The 19380-nt window shown below is 38.8% G+C and overlaps 1 protein-coding gene across 1 annotated transcript in view; it reads right to left on the minus strand.

Annotated features, from left to right (window-relative positions):
• Positions 1-11604, minus strand: part of LOC124787979 (nucleoporin Nup188) — a 264531-nt gene extending 252927 nt beyond the window's left edge. The window contains exon 1 of the mRNA XM_047254995.1: positions 11385-11604. Within this exon, the coding sequence (XP_047110951.1) occupies positions 11385-11407 (23 nt within the window). The 5' untranslated portion in view covers positions 11408-11604. The remainder of the gene's footprint in view (positions 1-11384) is intronic.
• Positions 11605-19380: the final 7776 nt, after the last annotated feature.

A 19380-nucleotide genomic window follows, 5' to 3' on the forward strand; every position in this document is an offset into this window, starting at 1 on the left:
TTAAGGTATCTTGTGAAAGGAAAAGGGAAATGGATCTGATGGCAAGAACAAAGAGAGATTGTGCAGTACTTGCTCACCACAAAAAGTACTCAAAATTACTCAGAAAAAATGTTAACAAATCAAGGAACATGTTGGAAATCAGGAATTCCAACAACAGACTTGAGGCTATATGAAATGTAGTAAAATGAGAGACAGGACAACCAACCACAGAACATCACTACGGAACTAAAGGGATGGGCTGTAAATGATGAGTCACAGATAGCAAATATATTTAATTATCATTTCTTAATTATGGTTTAAAGTGCAGGGACAAAAAGTTCAAGAGAATAATCACAGCAATATATTGACAAAGTAGTTCTCATAAGATTCAATCATATGAATATATGACCAACTTCTCCTTCTGAAAATAAGAAAATTACACATTCTCTCAAAAATAAAAACTCAGCTGGTTTTGATGGTGTTTCCAATAGAGTACTAATAATTGCTCCATGTAAAACCCCGTCCTGTCTTAAATATGTAATACATCATCAACTCAAGGCATTTTTCCTGAGAGATTGAAGTATACTGTTGTAAAAACCCTGCTTAAGAGAGATGATACGAGAGATGTCAATAGCTACAAACTGGTTTCACTTATGACAACATTGTCCACAATTTTTGAGAAAGCGATATAATCTAGAACAGTATCCCATCTTGGCATAATAATATCCTCAGCAAATAACAGTTTGGGTTTCAGAAGCATTGTTCTACTGAGAACACCATTTACATTTTCACTCACCAAATTTCAAGCATTAAATAATAAAATGGCTCTAGCTGCTATTCTCTGCTATCTATTTGAGTGAATCACAGTACTGCCCTAATAAATAGAAATTTTATGAGATTGGTGGTACAACCAACCAATCTAACTAAAAGAATGCAGAAAGTTGTACTTAATAATTCAACCAATATGGTCCGGTGATGGAATACTGACTGTGGAGAAATCACATATGGGGTTCCCCAAGGTTCAGCCTTAGGTCCACTACTGTTCTTCGAATATATATAAATGATTTTCTGTCTAGTATACAACAAGCAGAATTAGTTCTTTTTGCAGATGACACTAGTATTGGAATCAATACTAGCATACATACGGAAACAGAAGAAATGGTAAACAATGTTCTTAAAAGAATCAGTAACTGGTTTCTGTGAACAGTCTCACCCTCAATTTTAAAAATACACGACATAAACAGTTCTGCACATCAAAGAGTAATAAAGCAATGAGAAGTGTAACACATGGTGAGAAAATAATAAAAACCATGGGAACTTCAACATTATTAGGTATCTGTACTGATGAGAATTTAAACTTGAAAAAGTACATAATGGAACTACTAGAACAACTTAGTTCAGTTACTTTTTCACTCAGAATCATTGCAAATCTTGAAGGTAGAGAAATTTGTATGTAGAGTGACATATTTTTCATACTTTTATTTGACAACATCTTTGGAATAATGGTCTGGGAGTAATCCAACTTTAAGGAAGAAAGTCTTCACTGCTCAAAAACATGCTGCAAAAATAATATCTGGTGCTCACCCAAAACCATCTTGTAGATATTTGTTTAAGGAGTTAGGCATTCTGACTAATGCTTCACAGTATATTTATTACCTCATGAAGTTTGTTGTAAGCAATCCACTAAAGTTTAAAATGAACTATGATGTACATGATTATAATATCAGAAGGGAAAATGACATTCATTACTAGACATTAAGGTTGTATTTAACACAAAAGGGGTGCACAATGTTGCAACATACATTTTTGATCTCTTACCCAGTGATATAAGTCTGACAGAAAGCAAAGTAAAATTTGAAAATAAGCTGAGAAAGTTTCTCCTTCACAACTCCTCCCATTCCATTGGTAAGAATTACCCCCCCCCCCCCCCCACACACACACACACACACACACACACACACACACACACACAGAGAGAGAGAGAGAGAGAGAGAGAGAGAGAGAGAGAGGGGGTGAAAGTAAAATGACTCATTACACATCATTATGATTATGCAAAATGATCCATGGAACATGAAACTAACTAACTTGAAAGACAGAAATAGTTGAATAATTCATTAATATGATCAGATATGAATTTTTGTGGGTGAACAAAAGTATTACTCAATGTGTGACCAAAATAGTTTTCCAAATTTTGGGGTAATTCCTCACACTAACAGTACAAAAAAGGCTATAATGATATATACATAAATCTCCTTTTGTTGTTAATGAAAGAAAATTTATTCAAAGTCCTCAAGCCAGAAACTGACAGCAAATTCCAAAATTTCCTTCAGTTAAACACACACACACACACACACACACACACACACAATCATAGGATAGACTGTTGGGAACTTTCAACCAGTCCTGGATTGTGTGTAATGATTTTGCAAGTTTCCATGATACTCTGATGCAGTGTCTGTGCATTATGAATTACTAGGGCTACAATATACACCAAATATTCTAGATGGCCCCGCAAATGATAATCCAACAGACTGATGTTGGAGGAAAGTGTAGAGTAGGTCCTTTCTGATGGTTCAAATGGCTCTGAGCACTATGGGACTTAACATCTGAAGTCATCAGTCCCCTGGTCCTCTTTGACTTATCTATCTGTCTGTCATAACAGATGCCAGCCAACCCATCTCTAATGTGACTGAAATATGTTGAAACCCCATAATGCACAAACCACATGCTTCCCCTCATCCTGTGGAAAACTGGGAGGAGTACCACAAAGGTCTTGCAGACTGCACCTGCAGCCTAATTAATTCATTCATATACATTTTGCAAATCCCATCGTGAAGAAGATCTTAAGGGGATTGGAATGAGTCAAGTTATATAATAACAGGCAGAAGCAGCCACTGCAGGCAATTTCTGTAAAGAATACTACCAGCAAGTTATGACTAGTGCTAATCTATGCACCTGAACATTAGCAAGAAATAAAAAATTCAAAGATATTACTGCACTTCCTGCAATCAGCTGTTCATAAACTGGAAACATTAAAAAGCTTTTTCAAATCAACATTAGTGTTAACTATAATTTACATTCCTACCCAGAGATGCGTACAGGTAATCTCTATAGAAATAACTTTTACTTCTAGTATTGTAACTTCAAGTTTCACAGTTCATCCTAAAGTTACTCTTATTATCAACCATAAAAATCGATAGTGAGTATATGTATTGACACAAAAGTGTAAGAAACCTAAATTCCTGAAAAAACTTCTATAAGATTTTTGGTTACCAACATTACATATTACTCTTACTGCAGACAAACATATATTAATAATTTTTTCAACTTGAATTATGTTGCCCCAGAAAATTGTGCTATTGCGCAACATGGACTAAAAGTGTGCTAGCAATCCTGATTACAGGTCAACATAATGAGAGAATAGGCCTAGCACACCAGGAGCATATAAGCTACAGACCTACCAGGGAGTTAGTTACAGCTGTGGCCCATCTGTTAATCATAAATTGCTTTTAGTGTGTAGCCTGAATTAGTTTAACTAGAGAATTTTCACCAATACACAAAAAATTGATTGTGAAAGTCTGCTACTCCATCTCTAACAAATAACATCTCATATGCAATGAGACTGAGAGTGTCAATTGTTTCTCAGATAGTACAACAAACATGTGACAAAATTTCTCCCATGGTCACATACTGGTAAGTCAAAGACCCTGCACACATTGATGACGTGGATACATGAATTGACAATGAAGAATGGATAACTAGACTATAAAATGTATCATATAGTACAATGAAATAATACACACAACAAAAAAGTTCTGCATCATCTCAATTCCGGGAGTTCCGGAACCTGTACAGAAAACTGGAATAGAGATCAACATAAACATCATTTCCACCCTCTTTATTGCTCATGAAAAATGCAAAATACATGTTGTGCCACCACATAGTGAGACCTTCAGAGGTGGTGGTCCAAATTGCTGTACACACCGGTACCTCTAATAGCCAGTAGCACATCCTCTTGCATTGACACATTCCTGTATTCGTCATGGCATACTATCCACAAGTTCATCAAGGCACTGTTGGTCCGGATTGTCCCACTCCTCAATGGCGATTCAGCATAGATCCCTCAGAGTGGCTGGTGGGCCACGTCGCCCATAAACAGCGCTTTTCACTCTATCCCAGACATATGTGATAGGGTTCATGTCTGGAAAACATGCTGAACACACTAGTCGAGCAATGTTGTTATCCTGAAGGAAGTCATTCACAAGATGTGCACGATGGGGACAAGAACTGTCATATATGAAGACGAATGTCTTGCCAATGTTGCACTATCGGTTGGAGGATGGCATTCACGTATTGTACAGCCGTTACGGTGCCTTCCATGACCACCAGTGGCATACTTCGACCCCCACATAATGCCACCCCAAAACAGCAGGGAACCTCAACCTTGCTGGACAGTGTGTGTAAGGCATTCAGCCTGACTGGGTTGCCTCCAAACAAGTCTCCAACAATTGTCTGAAGACATATGCGACAGTCATCGGTGAAGAGAACGTGATGCCAATCCTAAGCAGTCCATTCGGTATGTTATTGGGTCCACCTGTACCGCACTGCATGGTGTCATGGTTGCAAAGATGGACCTCGCCATAGACGTCGGGAGTGAAGTTGTGCATCATGCAGCCTATTGCGCACAGTTTGAGTTGTAACACAATGTCCTGTGGCTGCACAAAAACCATTATTCAACATGGTTGCATTGCTGTCAGGGTTTCTTTGAGCCATAATCCATAGGGAAGTGTCATCCACTGCAGTAGTAGCCCTTGGGCAGTCCAAGCAAGGCATGTCATCGACAGTTCCTGTCCATGTCCAAACAAAATCTCTTTGGTTTTCTCCGACATGCCTTTTTGAGAGCCCTTCCTGGCACAAAGTAACAATGCAGATGTGATCAAACCGCGGTATTGACCATCTAGGCATGGTTGAACTACAACAACATGGGCCGTGTACCTCCTTCCTGGTGGAATGACTGGTACAGATCGGCTATCGGACCCCCTCCATCTCATGGACGCTGCTCATACATGGTTGTTTACAACTTTGGGCGGGTTTAGTGACATCTCTGCACAGTCAAAGGGACTGTGTCTGTGACACAATATCCACAGTCAATGCCTATCTTCAGGAGTTATGGGAACTGGGGTGATGCAAAACTTTTTTTGATGTGTGTATGTACTGGTACTCAAACAATGGAAGCTCCACGTTGGAGTAATAACATAAGGAAAAGGATAAATTACTACCAACAGTAAAAATGGCAGAGTTGCACATTGTCCGAGCTGTCAGAGATGTGTGCTTGCTTCTGTGAATGAATATGGGCGTGTTTCCTTTTCTGAAGACAGCTTTAGCCAAAACAGTGAAACAGACTTTCTGTTGTGCTTGTATGCAACTCAACACGTCATTTTTACGGCACTGAGTAGCAATCTATCCGTTTCCATATATTGTTGTACTGATACCCTGATGGTCTTGCTCAGCCTACAGCATGCATTCTTTGTGAACAGGCATATGAGCTAATCTTGGTTCATCCTGATCCAAATTTGTAATACTATACATACTGTTTCAGCACTATGACAAACAGTAGAGCCTGTCTCAGCCAGAAAATTCATTTTAATAAATTTCTGCATCAATTATCAATTGTGTGGTCTTATACAAAAATTACACCTGCCTGCTAACAACACAAACAGTCTGCCTTAGTTAAACAGAATTCTTAGTTTACCAGGTAACCAATGTCCATCACACATATCAAACATTCGAAATAAATTAATCTAAAATTAGGTCTCATAGTCCAACGGCTGAAAGCAAGGGGAAACTTCAGCCGTAATTTTTCCTGAGGGCATGCAGGTCTACTGTATGGTTAAATGATGATGGCGTCCTTTTGGGTGAAATATTCCGGAGGTAAAATAGTCCCCCATTCGGATCTTCGGGCGGGGACTACTCAAGAGGACGTTATTATCAGGAGAAAGAAAACTGGCATTCTACGGATCGGAGCGTGGAATGTCAGATCCCTTAATCGGGCACGTAGGTTGGAAAATTTAAAAAGGGAAATGGATAGGTTAAAGTTAGATATAGTGGAAATTAGTGAAGTTCGGTGGCAGGAGGAACAAGACTTTTGGTCAGGTGAATACAGGGTTATAAATACAAAATCAAATAGGGGTAATGCAGGTGTAGGTTTAATAATGAATAAAAAAATAGGAGTACGGGTAAGGTACTACAAACAGCATAGTGGTTCAAATGGCTCTGAGCACTATGGGACTTAACTGCTGAGGTCATCAGGCCCCTAGAACTTAGACCTACTTAAACCTAACCAACCTAAGGACATCACACACATCCATGCCCGAGGCAGGAAAACAGCATAGTGAACGAATTATTGTGGCCAAGATAGATACGAAGCCCATGCCTACCACAGTACTACAAGTTTATATGCCAACTAGCTCCGCAGATGATGAAGAGATTGATGAAATGTATGATGAGATAAAAGAAATTATTCAGGTAGTGAAGGGAGATGAAAATTTAATAGTCATGGGTGACTGGAATTCGTCAGTAGGAAAAGGGAGAGAAGGAAACACAGTAGGTGAATATGGATTGGGGCTAAGAAATGTAAGAGGAAGCCACCTGGTAGAATTTTGCACAGAGCATAACTTAATCATAGCCAACACTTGGTTCAAGAATCATGAAAGAAGGTTGTATACATGGAAGAACCCTGGAGATACTAAAAGGTATCAGATAGATTATATAATGGTAAGACAGAGATTTAGGAATCAGGTTTTAAATTGTAAGACATTTCCAGGGGCAGATGTGGACTCTGATCACAATCTATTGGTTATGAACTGTGGATTAAAACTGCAGAAACTGCAAAAAGGTGGGAATTTAAGGAGATGGGACCTGGATAAACTGAAAGAACCATAGGTTGTACAGAGTTGCAGGGAGAGCATAAGGGAACAATTGACAGGAATGCGGGAAAGAAATACAGTAGAAGAAGAATGGGTAGCTTTGAGGGATGAAGTAGTGAAGGCAGCAGAAGATCAAGTAGGTAAAAACACAAGGGCTAATAGAAATCCTTGGGTAACAGAAGAAAATTGAATTTAATTGATGCAAGGAGAAAATACAAAAATGAAGCAGGCAAAAAGGAATACAAACGTCTCAAAAATGAGATCGACAGGAAGTGCAAAATGGCTAAGCAGGGATGGCTAGAGGACAAATGTAAGGATGTAGAGGCTTATCTCACTAGGGGTAAAATAGATACTGCCTACAGGAAAATTAAAGAGACCTTAGGGAACTACTTGCATGAATATCATGAGCTCAGATGGAAACCCAGTTCTAAGCAAAGAAGGGAAAGCAGAAAGGTGGAAGGAGTGTAAAGAGGGTCTATACAAGGGTGACGTACTTGAGGACAATATTATGGAAATGGAACAGGAGGTAGATGAAGATGAAATGTGAGATATGATACTGCGTAAAGAGTTTGACAGAGCACTGAAAGACCAGAGTCGAAACAAGGCCCCAGGAGTAGAAAGCATTCCATTAGAACTACTGACAGCCTTGGGAGAGCCAGCCATGAAAAAACTATACCATCTGGTGAGCAAGATGTATGAGACAGGCGAAATACCCTCAGACTTCAAGAAGAATATAATAATTCCAATCCCAAAGAAAGCAGGTGTTGACAGATGTGAAAATTACCGAACTATCAGTTTAATAAGTCACAGCTGCAAAATATTAACGCGAATTCTTTACAGACGAATGGAAAAACTGATTGAAGCCGACCTCGGGGAAGATCAGTTTGGATTCCGTAGAAACGTTGGAACACGTGAGGCAATACTGACCCTACGACTTATCTTAGAAGAAAGATTAAGGAAAGGCAAAACTACATTTCTAGCATTTGTAGACTTGGAGAAAGCTTTTGAAAATGTTGAATGGAATACTCTCTTTTAAATTCTGAAGGTGGCAGGGGTAAAATGCAGGGAGCGAAAGGCTATTTACAATTTGTACAGAAAGCAGATGGCAGTTATAAGAGTCGAGGGGCATGAAAGGGAAGCAACGGTTAGGAAGGGAGTGAGACAGGGTTGTAGCCTATCCCCGATGTTATTCAATCTGTATATTGAGCAAGCAATAAAGGAAACAAAAGAAATGTTCGGAGTAGGTATTAAAGTCCATGGAGAAGAAATAAAAACTTTGAGGTTCGCCGATGACATTGTAATTCTGTCAGAGACAGCAAAGGACTTGGAAGAGCAGTTGAACGGAATGGATAGTGTCTTGAAAGGAGGATATAAGATGAACATCAACAAAAGCAAAACGAGGATAATGGAATGTAGCTGAATTAAGTTGGGTGATGCTGAGGGTATTACGCTAGGAAATGAGACACTTAAAGTAGTAAAGGTGGTTTGCTATTTGGGGAGCAAAATAACTGATGATGGTCGAAGTAGAGAGGATATAAAATGTAGACTGGCAATGGCAAGGAAAGCGTTTCTGAAGAAGAAACATTTATTGACATTGAGTATAGATTTAGATGTCAGGAAGTCGTTTCTGAAAGTATTTGTATGGAGCGTAGCCATGTATGGAAATGAAACGTGGACAATAAATAGTTTAGACAAGAAGAGAATAGAAGCTTTCGAAATGTGGTGTTACAGAAGAATGCTGAAGATTAGATGGGTAGATCACATAACTAATGAGGAGGTATTGTTTAGAATTGGGGAGAAGAGGAGCTTGTGGCACAACTTGACTAGAAGAAGGGATTGATTGGTAGGACATGTTCTGAGACATCGAGGGATCACCAATTTAGTATTGGAGGGCTGCGTGGAGGCTAAAAATCGTAGAGGGAGACCACAAGATGAATACACTAAGCAGATTCAGAAGGATGTAGGCTGCAGTAGGTACTGGGAGATGAAGAAGCTTGCACAGGATAGAGTAGCATGGAGAGCTGCATCAAACCAGTCTCAGGACTGAAGACCACCACAAAACAACAACAACAACAACAACAACAACAACAACAACATTCCAATGCAGTATAGCTGTAACAACATATCATTATCGAGGATGCAGATAGTGTATCAGCACATTCGCCTGTACCAATAATATCACGAAACTGACGTCCATCAGAATCACTGCAATTCTGCGACTTTTTTTTCTATTTCAAAATTTTAATTTGCAGTGACAACTTACCATTACTAGACCACGAATAAAAATGTTCTGTGAATATTTTATTTCTTAATTTCTTGATCATTTTTTTGAATAGTTGCTGGACTTAATTACATGAGAATATAACTTCTGATCTTTGGGGTCTGCAGTGCAAACTATGTCTTTTAATGACATGATTATTACGAATATCAGTCAGCTAAACTGATGTTTAAATGGTTTTTATTTTATAAATTATTCACAATGAGCTCATTTCAGCATACTGCCACCATCAGGTGCTCTTTATGTAACATTGTTGCTGCCATGTCCTGTCTTTTGTAGAATTATTAATTTCTCCTCAGATGTATACTGGATGACATCCAAGCAGCCAAGAAAAATAGAGTACATAAAAACCAACTAAAATCAGATATGCATCTCCAGTGTACATCTGAAGAGAAACGGGTCGACAGAAGCGTCCGATCCAACGCGTTGGCTTTGACCCGTGGCGGCGCAGAGTTTGATTTGAGTGTGGCTGTCTCCAGTTCTGTTTTATCTTATTCTATTTACTTTTCTGATCTGTTCGTTCTATCTCGTGAGATTTTTTTTAAATTTAAAAACACTTATTACTTATTTTAATTATCTGTTTCCTCGAATTTATGTTTTAGTTTATTGTATTTATCTTTCTGATCTGTTCGTTCTATCCCGTGAGATTTTTTTTAAAAAAGACAAAAAACACAAATCAGCTACTGAAGCATCTTTATCTTCTATGGGTTGCTGGGGTTACGACCCCTCGGGCGGTGGGTGGGTATTCATGCATGGCTGTCTTCACTTACACGTTGTAGCTACGCAAGGCGTCTAAATTTGTTTATATTTAGTTTGCCCCCACCCAAAACACCCCATTTCCCGCGCTTGTCCCGTTAGTGTCATTAGGCTTCTTGTGGAAAGTGTGTGTGTTAGTTTTTGTTTCCGCCATATTTGTGACGTCATGGGTCAAAGCAGACGGGTGGGATCGGACGCTTCCGTATTTCCAGAGAAACTAATAACCCTAAACAAGAAAGGACATGGCAGCAACGATGTTACAGGTAAGAGCAATATGCCAAAATGGGCTCATCGTGAATAATTTATAAAATAAAAATCATTTAAAGAGAAGTGTGGCTGGCTAATATTCATAATAAGCATAATAATTCAAATCATTCAGTTATACATGTGACACAAATGATAACATTGTCAGATGATGTTCTCAACATATAGGCCTACTAATGATTTGGGTTTACCTTTTATGTAATTAGCTATGTATCTACAATTATACTGAGTTTAGTATATCTCCTGTAAAATTTTGTTCTGGGGGCATAACTTGTCTTCAAAATCGAAGAGTCAGTGACACAAATAAAATTATAATTTTAAAATCTTGCCCTCTTTAGACGGGCTTCTGTGTCTCCATAATAATTCCAATCCATGTTCTTTTTCAGTCCACACTAAATTTTTCTGTATTTCAAAATTATTACTACCTCCAAAATGCCAGAACTGTTCAAAATTATTCTCTTACTTTAGATGTCAAGTAAAATGATGTACAATACACAGTTTTTCAGCCTTGAATCATAACTATAGTCTACGAAGTCACACTAAAAAGTCTTCAGAATGCTATTAATACAATGAAGTTAACTATAAAATTCCTCAGTCACAATCATAAAAATTTTCAGCATTGATTATTACTGCACTGATATAGACATTAAATCTATTACTACTACATGGAAACAAGTAGACATATGACTGGTCTCTGATGGTTGTCTGTGGCTTTGGGGGTCTAGTGTAGCAGGGGATACAACCCGTCGGCTTTGGACAATGACGTCACAAGTCGCCAGATAGCAGTTTACCATTTTCGCTTTTGCTGTTATGTTTCAGTTTCGTTTTTTTACTGATTGCTTAATAAAGTGGATCTGTTTATTCTATCTCGTGAGATTTTTTTTTTTAAAAAGCCAAAAACACTTATCAGCCACTGAAGGGAGCTACAACACTAAGAAGAATCGCTTCTCGATTGGCGACTTGTGACGTCAATGTCCAAAGCCGACGGGTTGTATCCCCTGCTACACTAGTCCCGGCTTTGGTGACAGACAAAATATTTTTGAAATTTCTTGACCAAACAAACCCCGATCTCCAGAAGAAATTTATTATCTCTCGCTTCTTGGGCTCTAATTCTTAAAATGGCCTTCAATATTTTAACGCTATTGTCGAAAGTTCACTAGTAAATGTTCCGGCATACTCACACTGTATCGTCTGGAAATTCCATGTTTACTTGCTATAACCTCAATCTCATTGTAAACACCCAGACTGTTTACTGTTTTTGCACACGCCACAGTGAGACTAAATAACATACAATTGCGTTAAAAAGACTTGTTACTCATTTAAAGATTTCAGTTACATGAAAATTCCATACACAAACTCAAGATGAACTAGATACATTACAACCGCGATAGCGCCACAACACTTTGAAATTTCTGATAGTAAATATCTTTGGATGAAGAGACAAAGCTTGAAACATATGAAGAAATATTGAATTAAAAGAAAGGTGGGATAAACGTGATAACTTCTACATAATTTACCCTCAGAAAAATCTTATCACAATCTTGCCAAGGGGATCCGACCCCATTATGAACCTGAATAAGTAGGTAGAGATGCATTCGAAACAATTTATTAACATATTTGGCAACAATTCTTTTTGTTCTTAGGAAATAGCTAAGACATACTAATTAAGAAAAATGTATAATACGACGTCATCAAGCAAATATCAACTTCAACATTCTATTTATCGATGTTGGCTAACATGTGTGTCCTCCACCGATGTTATCACTGCTAGCAGCGGTTTACTTGAGACGTTTTTTCTCTTGTCCCAAATGGAGACTACGTCAGCTTCTGCCCAAATTTTCAGATTAAAAACAGTGCACCAGATGTTATAAAGCACTCGCCACAACCCATAAGTAATATATGAACATATGACCACAGAACTGATCAAGGTACTAGGGGAATACACTAGTGAACTGAGCAACAAAACACAGTACGTAATCGATATTTTTTTTTAAATTTTGATATACTTTTCGCCAATCCATGATTTATTCGTAAGTGTTTTTTTTTAAAAGGACATCGTAGATATTATTTGTCCTTTCTATAACATGGACAGTATCTGTGGATTTTTTCGCCTCAGTTGTGCAACTTCGGTATAGAGATAATCACACAACACTACTACTGACATCACGGACACTGCAAAAGACCGACACAATGAATACGATGCATTGAAATACATCACATCCGTTCAGCGTTATTTTTATAACTCCGTCCCTTTCAGGTCATCTAAGACAAAAATATTCAGCGATCTCTCTCTCTCTTTCTTTCACCCGATGCAAGTTGTGATTAGGCACACAATGAGAGAGAGACTATTATTTACAACTTCCACCAACAATAGGGAAAGCGAAATTATAAATGTGGTTACATTTATCTAAATATTAGGTAATCAGTTATTTGCAGTATCTAAGTGAATTGTAGTCGAGTTGCAGACTAGAATTAACTGCATTGCTCAAACCATAGTTGTACAATCCATTAAATTTTTGGGTATGCAGCCGCGCAAATACTACTCAGCTGAAGGACTAGTTGCGCGGTTACATGCCCGAAATTTAATGGATTATTCATTACACTGTGAGAAGTTGAAAATGCACATAGTTGTATATATCATACGCCCTAGCGAGTGGAGGAGGTCAGACTTTAGACGAGACTCTATAGCCAGCACACGCACCTCACCTTGCGAATAACAATATTGTTCCAGTTACCTATGTTCAACGCAATCGTATAGTCAGAGAAATTACAACTCGCAGCAAAAGCTGTCGTCTTAGTTCCCGCCTAACCACATCCTCGGATAGAGCGACATATTCGGAAATAAGCAGTCAAATATTTGTAACAAGCGAGGAGTTATGGACGTCTTGTGCTTAACCACACCTCAGAATATAGTAATATATTTGAAAACAAACAGGAAATACTTGTGTCAAGCAAGGAATTATAAATGTCGTTGCTGATCGGATCGCCTACAGCAACTTAAACTGTACTCGTAAGTCCTTGCCTAACCACACCCTCAGAAATTGCCTATATATTCGGAAAAAACGACCAAATATTTGTGACAAGTAAGAATGCAAATGCCGTTGCTGGCCCAGAATATGTTACAAACGCGAAGATGAGGAAAAAAGTGAATCCACTTCCTTCGACTACATAATTTGACATTTCTAATCACATGACCACGCTGAACATCAGTAACGTAGGACAATGTTATTAGATATTTTCGGATCTCCTTGAAGGCCTTTACCGCCAACGCGTTATAAATTGACATTTAATTGTAAGAAATCCTGCGTATGGTGAAGCTTTTATGATGCATCTTCAGTGCGCCAAAAACAACAACGAGACGCGCGTGCTACGAGACCGCGAGGATTTGCGCATGCGCAGTCAGGTGCGGGTGCTGGCTATAGTCCCGTAGTCTTTACATTGTAAGCTGCCATCTATGGACCGTTCGACGAACTGTTCCCAGATCCAAGGATGGTTCTGTGCGTGGGCGTCGAGGGGGAAGAGGGTGAGCGCTGAAAAGAGAGGGCGGCAGGGCCACAGTAGGCGGCTTACCCGCTCCCTGCATTAGTTCGCTGTTCGATCTGTCGGAGGATACATCGGAAGTACTGACTCCTGTCATCTGGAAGGAGACAAATCTGTTATCTTTGGCAAATGTGCGGCGATCCTCATCGCTGTTGCAGAATCTCCTTGCGCAGTGAAATTGGTGCAATGTCATTCATAAACAATAGCAATATATCAAACATTAAAATGTTTTAAACGTATAGTTTCATCTAAACACATGGAGACAAAAACTGTCTTTCTTTCGTTGTGATTCGGCCGAGTATACGGAAAATTATCGAAAATGAGTTTCTTAATGTGGCATCTTCGACTTCTTCTAATGCTGCTGATCATTTGTGCTTCAGTTATGTCAGGTAAATCTTCTAATGATTGTTGGTGTGTTTACCAGTTGTAGATGAATGCATGACCCTTTCTTGTTTTTTGACATGCTAACATAACCATCAGATTTTGCATGTTTAGTTTGCAGTTAGAAGTAAACTGCTACTAACTGCGCCAAGCGAATTGTGATAAGAACAAGTATTTTCAGTTGTCATAATCATCTCTTAGTTGTCACCGCAATCCATTTTACTATACGTCGCCACACGACTTTAGCATATTGGATAATACAAATACATTTTCGTCGTTTCTTGCAACATAGTTGACAATATATTCACTGTCATTCGTACACATCCAAATTTTCATTTAGTATGCGAACTTGAAATTACTTTTCAGCCTCGTATCAACGTGTCCACCGAGAGCAACAATGAAAGCGGCAGACCAGTCGTTAAAACGGTCTGACGAATTCGGTGATCATTCATATAAGATCAAAAATAGTTGTAAGTTATCATCCTTCTTTTTCGGAACCTTCTTCATATTGCTGTTAACTGTTGATTTTACAAACTGTCTTGAACATTGGATTTTCATTTCGCTACTGATCTATGATACATTAAGGATCAATATGACGCTGTCCAGAGCAACAGGTCACTTGCAAGTGATAGGAGGTAAAATGTGTAATAACGAGAGACAGTTCTTGTTTTTCCTTGAAAATCACATCTCAGATAGTGACTGAGAGGTTGTCTGGATTCAAAGTTAAGAGAGCGTCATTTTACCTTGTGCAACTCTTGTTTTTCGAGACTACTTTCTCTACAGCGTGCCCACATTTCTACGTTCACATCTGTATTCCGCAATTGGTTTGCGGCAGAGGTGTCACTATCTTTTCCCTCCTCCACAATCATACTTGTTTTGTAGAGGAGACAGACAGGCGTAAGCGTGGAACCCTTCATTGGCGTAGTACGTGCTGAATAAAAGTGTCATAGTCGAGAGAACTGGGGTTTCCATTCCCGTCGGGTCACCTGGTTTGAGTTTTTTGCGATGTTTCTAATTCACACCAGGTCGGATTAAGCGGACATCGAAGACATCTTATGGTAAAAGTAGGGACCGTTTTTTCAACAAGGCCACATCATATTTTCTCCCCATTCGTATGTCTCAAAACGTGCGAGTACCGTGCTGAGAAACAGAGAACAGTAGTGGGCACTTGTCTACGCTCCTATTTGAAACCAGCAGACAGCTTTCATTGCATAGTTACATCTACATTCATCTACATCCGCAGTCCATCGTATGGTACACGGCGGTGGGTACTTTTTACCGCTACTAGCCATTCCATTTTCTGTTTCACTCGCAAATGGAGCGAGTGGAAAACAACCGTGTGCACGCAATTTTATCAGTAGCGTTTCTGAAAAGAACGCCGTCTTTCCTTTAGGAATTCACATTTGAGTTCTCTGAGCATTTCTGTGGTACCCTTGTGCTGAACGAACCTTCCGGTAACAAATCTAGCAGCACGTCCCCGAACTGCTTCGATGTCTGTTTAATCCGACCTGGTGTGAATTTCATACATTCAAGAATGTATCGTAATCGTGTTGCATACTCGGTCTCCTTTTTAGATCAGCTCCACCTTATCCCAATAAACTATTCGCCTTCCATACTACCGACCTCACGTGCTCGTCCTGTCTCACATCGCTTTGCAACGCTACGCTTAGATATTAAATCGGTCTGACTGTGCCAAGCAGCATACTGTTAATACTGTATTCAAACACTAAAGGATTGATTTTCCTACTGTTAAGCATTAAATTACTTTTTTTTTACATTTAGTGCAAACTGCCATCCATCAAACTAAATGTTAATTCTGTCTGAGCTATCTTGTGCCCTCCTACAACCACTAAACGATGTCACTTTCCCGTACACTGCAGCCTCATTAGCAAACTTACAGATTGCTGCTCGCCGTATTCGTCAGATAGCTTATTTATACAGAGAACAACAGTGGTCCTATCACAATTCCGAGGGACACTCCTAGCAATATCATTGCCTCTGGAGGACACTCGCGATGGTGTCATCAGGTTTGCGACGCAGATCGACGAAGAGTAAACGAACAGATAACTTCAGAGGATAAGGAAATTCACTGGTACCAGTAGATAGACGTAAACAGAAGTATTTCGTCGCGGGGTAATTGTTAACCACTGCGCTGCACTTGATTGCTCATCGCACTGTCGGAAAAGTGTTGTTAGTTCTAGATTCGGCAATGACGTGTTATACCAATGTTTCTTTTCTTCAACGGGTGATCACTTGCGAAACACCTCGTATTTATCATTTTCAAGAGGAATTTTGTCTTTATATAAGTTTATCAATTGTGGCTTTGCACAAAACTCGCTCATTGTTACTTGAAGCGCGCCGTGTTTACGTCCTGCTCTTTCCAAACTTCCTTTTCAGCATCATTTCGCACAATGGATGCACTGTAACGGTGACATGTGCTTCATCGGTTTTGAAACGCGAGTAATGAAGTTTATTTGTAACTGGATTCTGTGAAGATGAAATTCTTTCACCGTAAAAGGAAGAAAACCATAGCGGTAATACCTGTAAAGGTTTCTTATCTCACTACTATATATGATACAAACTCTTTAACAGTAAACACAACGACAGGCTATTGAGTATACTCGACGAAGGAGCTAGACTGGAAATACCGTATAGCAGTCCGAACAAAGCCTTTACGTTCAGCTGTTTAGCGACACGAGTAATTGCCGTATTTCAGTACTTAGATGTCAGTAAGTTAATCAGTTTTGCATAGTTCCATTCATTCGTGTCTTACAATATTTCAACGTAACTCCTCATTCTGGCGAAAAGTAATTGGAATTATGTGTAATTTTCACACACATACATCTTGTATCCAAGCAGTCGTGCATATTAGCTTTAGCCTCAATGTATATAAATTCACCGACGAATTTGCTGTCCATAATCGGGTAGTGTTTGACAGTAAGAGTCACAATGAAAAAGTGCAATATTGGAATGAATAATGATTTGCATTGTCGTCCGATGAAACTGTTTTTTTACAAAAAAAAAAAAAATACACAATTGTATGAGTGTTTGATATTCTGCGAAGGGAATGAAACGTGTGATATACAGCCAAAGAGTTTTTCAGAGCAAATTAAAGTTGTTCCTCCATGACAAATACGTTTGTCCCACAGATGAATTTTTAAATAGAAGTTAGTAAGCAATTACATGCTTGCAAATGGCCAGTAGGTATCCAGAAATACAATTTTTTAAAATACAAATATAACAGCTGTTGCTGAAATAACATGATCCACATCATAACGTTTATCATCAGTGTGGTCTGAAGAACACTAAATACATGTGCCAGAGAAACGTTGAGTACAATGACTTTTTGGCAAGGGTAAATATACGGCAGAAAAATTTAAATGCAGTTAAAATATGAGCACACATACACGTGTTTTTGTAAGTTGTTTTGTAAGTCTCTTTATTTTTTGTTTTCTCTACATGCTTTTTCATGTATTAATTTCAGTAATCTCTATGCTGTGTCCTCTAGTTTGGTAGAGAAAAATCACACTGGAACACTTTTTTATTACAGAAGTTCTGTTAATCATCCGATGAGAAATCTTTAAGTGCCCTTTCGTTTTCAAAACCGAAAATGAAATGATCACGCACACCTTTCCAAACTACATCTTCTCATCAGCGTAGTTTTATCGTGTTTTGAGAGCATAGCGTTATGTCACAGGTCGTTGTAGTTAACGAGAGTATTCTTCGTTGTCCATGTTCATGTTAACAAGGACTGCTCTTTCCCTTTATTGTGACGAATTCTTACCTTTCTGATATTTTTACGACGATGATTTTCCAAGATATATATTCACTGCAATACATTTCTTCTCTGGGACTTCGAAATATACCTGTTTCGGATCCCAGAATAAATCGTCACCAAATAATCTTTGACCAGAACAGTACTTTTGTTTCACCTCCGAAATAAAGCAGATGGAAACATCAGAATAGGTGTCACAGTTAAGTCAAAGTATAATTACATATTCAAAGAGACTGCGTTTTCAGAATGTTAGTACCACACAAACAAAGTGTACTTTTCTTCTTTTCTCATTACGCGCATGCTCAAGAGCACACGGAGTTATTATATAGGAACACACACTAAAGCCAGGTTAACGGCTGAGAGGGAGTAACCAAACAAAGAAGCAAGAGGGAGGGAGAGGAAAGAATCAAAATTTTAACTGTTTTGTTCAGCTGATGATGTAATGTGGCGACTACCTTTTCTGTATAACTATCGAAGGATGCCTTAAGTTTTTTTTTTCTAATTCTCAGACTGACTTTGAACTAAATCTAAATTCTACAAGCGACAAAAGTATGAAGGCGCCCTATGGTTGAGCTTCCTTGTTAAACTTCGTTTGGTATATGAGTTTCTCAACTAAAAAGATAACATTTGTTATGAGGTCTACGATTAAAATAGCACTTATACAACAGTTGAACCCTGATCGTAATTTATTAACAGCTCTTCAACTTTTTACGCGTTTCGGTTAGTAGCAATCTTCAGAATCAAAATAAAAGAAATAGATAGAAGGTAAGTAGGACATAACAGTACCATCAGCAAGTGCTGAGTAAACTACAACGATTTTGGAGTAATTACAGACCGAAAACGTTATATTAATGAAACCTATAACACACATTAATGAAACAATGACCAACCCTAAACCTAAAAAGTTTGCCGTGTATAGTGTAATTTTAAGACAGTTAGGGTGCTAGTGAAATTTTTTCGTCTTATTAGCTGAATAGTAACGTCGTCATGAAGAAACGTTTGGGGTTCATCTTCATACGAAAATGATGGGTAGGAAACTCACTGAAATGTTGCTTCAGGGTGACGCTGCCACTTGACTGGCATTCTGAGAAGATATCACCAATTAATTTCATCCAGAAAGCACTTGTGCCCAACTATAAAGCCTTTGGAAATAAGAACAGAAACTCATCTCCCACAGGGGGCTCACTACTCTTTCGCGAGGACTTGCGTGGCGAGCGTGGGCCCCAAGCTATTGCAGCACCTACTTCCTTCCTGTGCTGCAATCCCTCATCTCTGACTATCCTTCCTTCTTATACTCTCTTTCTCATTGTGGCAGACTTTAATGCCACCCTGGCTATCCCCTTTCCTTTCTTGGAATATTCATCCTTTCATCATCTTTTAGTTGAAGTAATTTTTGATCCGTTTATGGGTTTGACCGTTAGTTTCCAAATTTTTTTCTGTAGTGCGGAAGAACACCTTAAATAGCGCCTGCTGCAAGCAGC

Source organism: Schistocerca piceifrons, chromosome 3 (assembly GCF_021461385.2).
Source record: "Schistocerca piceifrons isolate TAMUIC-IGC-003096 chromosome 3, iqSchPice1.1, whole genome shotgun sequence".
Lineage (NCBI taxonomy): Eukaryota > Metazoa > Arthropoda > Insecta > Orthoptera > Acrididae > Schistocerca > Schistocerca piceifrons.